The sequence below is a fragment of the Babylonia areolata genome, chromosome 10, assembly GCF_041734735.1.
Source record: "Babylonia areolata isolate BAREFJ2019XMU chromosome 10, ASM4173473v1, whole genome shotgun sequence".
In the NCBI taxonomy this organism is placed as follows: Eukaryota; Metazoa; Mollusca; class Gastropoda; order Neogastropoda; family Buccinidae; genus Babylonia; species Babylonia areolata.
In genome coordinates, this window is record NC_134885.1 from 41839527 (window position 1) to 41842026 (window position 2500).

At 43.4% G+C, this 2500-nt stretch overlaps 1 protein-coding gene across 1 annotated transcript in view; it reads left to right on the plus strand.

Annotated features, from left to right (window-relative positions):
* Positions 1-649: 649 nt before the first annotated feature.
* Positions 650-2500, plus strand: part of LOC143286602 (uncharacterized) — a 9903-nt gene continuing 8052 nt past the window's right edge. Inside the window, exon 1 of the mRNA XM_076594237.1 lies at positions 650-1031. Coding sequence (XP_076450352.1) covers positions 783-1031 — 249 coding nt within the window. The 5' untranslated portion in view covers positions 650-782. The remainder of the gene's footprint in view (positions 1032-2500) is intronic.

Sequence of the window (2500 nt, forward strand, 5' to 3'; positions counted from 1 at the left end):
CATTGTTGTGTCGTTGTCATCAAGACTTTCATCGCTGTGTCGTTATCATACTTCCACGTCCATCGCCGCTCCTTTCTCTCACCTGTAAGTCTGCTTTGATCTACTCTCCCCGATCCCCACCTATACACATGTGCAGGCACACACACACACACACACACACACACACACACACACACACACACACACACACACACACCACACCACACCACACCACACACAAGTTCACCCCGTCTCGCTTAGATCATGTGCACTTTAAATCAAGCTATAAATTTGAAAAATAGCGTAAAAGGTGGTCGATTCTTCCACAAATGTTTCAGCCCACGAAAAAAAAAATCCTATGTCAAAAGTAAGGATTTCCTTCAAGCAAAGAACGGAGCTCACGGTCGTGGTGACTCAGGATGTTAGCAGCTGGCGTGCACACTGCCGAAACTGGATCTCTATCATGACTCAGTAGATTCTTGCTGTCAACGTCACCAGTTTTATGGCTATATAACCCCGCTTCATTGCAACACAATCTGCAACTTTTATGGCAATATAACCCCGCTTCATTGCAACACAATCTGCAACTTAATCATCTGTTAACTTGACATGTTCCCTGTGATAAACAGGCCGTCAATTAAAAACGTATAACAGCTTGAAGTCGTCAGCTTTAGATGGGGCTTTGTCACTGCTTGGAGTTTTGTCTGACAGAAATGAAAGAAAGACGATATATAAGTAACCGTGTCGTCATGATCATCATGATTGCGTAAAGTGCATGAAGTCAGCAACCCACAGCCCTTAGTATGAAGCTCTTGCAGACCACGGTGATGGTGGGGGTGGAAGCAGCACTGGTATTGATGGCAGGGATGGCCACGGTCACTGCAGCAGATCAGCAGGCCACTGACCAGTCGTCATCATCATCACCAGGAGGATCAATGCGGTGTTTTGGTGAACAGTGGAGGACGACACAGGTGAACCGCTACGTCACAGTGTCCACCAAGTCGGAAGGCGACGACGGTTTAGAGAGGGGAGGAGGTTGTCACTATGGTGAGGTCAGTAACGCAGATCAAAGTTTCTGTTTGGGTTTCGGTTTCTTTTCTTTTTTTTTTTTCAAGGAGGCGTCATTGCATTCGGACGATTCCATACACGTCTACACCACATCTGCTAGGCAGATGCCTAATCAGCACCATAACCCAACACACTTAGTCAAGGCATTGGGTGCATGCCTTTGCATTATTTACGTACCTATTAGAGTGGATTTCTTCTACAGAATTTGGCCAGAGGACAACACTCTCGTTACCAGGGGTTCTTTTCTCAGTGCGCCAAATGCGTGCTGCACACGGGACCTCGGTTTATCGTCTCATCCGAATGACTAGACGCTCAGTTTGATTTTCCAGTCAAACTTAGGAGAGAAAGAGCGAGAGCTAGGATCGAACTCAAGCCCTCACAAACACTGTATTGGCAGATAAGCGTCTTAACCATTCTGCCACCTTCTTCACCTTTCAAAAATCGTTCTCTCTGGCAGGGATACAGGTCTGGATCTTGTCGAATATATAGGCTCCACAAAAAGTTGAAGACTACTCGTGAAGTTTCACAATCTCGTGGAACAAGCTCCTCACCTTTTCCCTCAGCAATAAGTTCAATTGTGGCAGGTCCACTTCCTTTGCGTTAGCTGTGCTTGACTATGTGTGTATACATATGTATGTGTACATAACTACATGCATGTATATGAATGTGTATCGTGTGTGCGTGTGCGTGTGTTTATGTAAGTTTGTGCCTGCCTATGTGTGCGTATGTGTTAGGGTAGCTGTTAGATACACATGTATGTTAAAATGTATGTATGCAGCGCGCGCGCGCGCGCGCGCGTGTGTGTGTGTGTGTGTGTGTGTGTGTGTGTGTATGTGTGTGTGTGTGCGTGTGTTTGTGCGCGCGCGCGCGCGCGCGCGCGTGTGTGTGTGTGTGTGTGTGTGTGTGTGTGTGTGTGTGTGTGTGTGTGTGTAGTCACATTTTGGTGTGTGTATGTAACATAGATATGATGTTTTATGTTAACAAAAGTGTTTTTGTAAAGCACCTAGAGCAGATTTCTGGATAGTGTGCTATATAAGTATCCCTTATTATTATTATTATTATTATTATTATTATTATTATTATTATTATTATTATCTCCTTATGGGTAGTATGGTAAAATGATGCTGAATTTCTCGGCTAACAGGAGTGAGCATAGCCTAAGTAATGAGCACAACGCACAATCATACAGAGGTGCTTTCTGGCATATGCACTGGTTTTTTTCCCCCCCAATGAAATACCACAGCTGTCGTTTGTAAACCAGTGAATGACTGTCAATATTTGGCTGAATCAGCTATTCTGTGACATCTTTAGACTTTCTTTATATTACATATATAAAAAGACACGCTCAATCCTCTTAAACAATATATATATATATATATATATATATATATATATATATATATATATATATATATATATCAGCAAACAAAGAGGAGGCTGAAGCCAACGATCG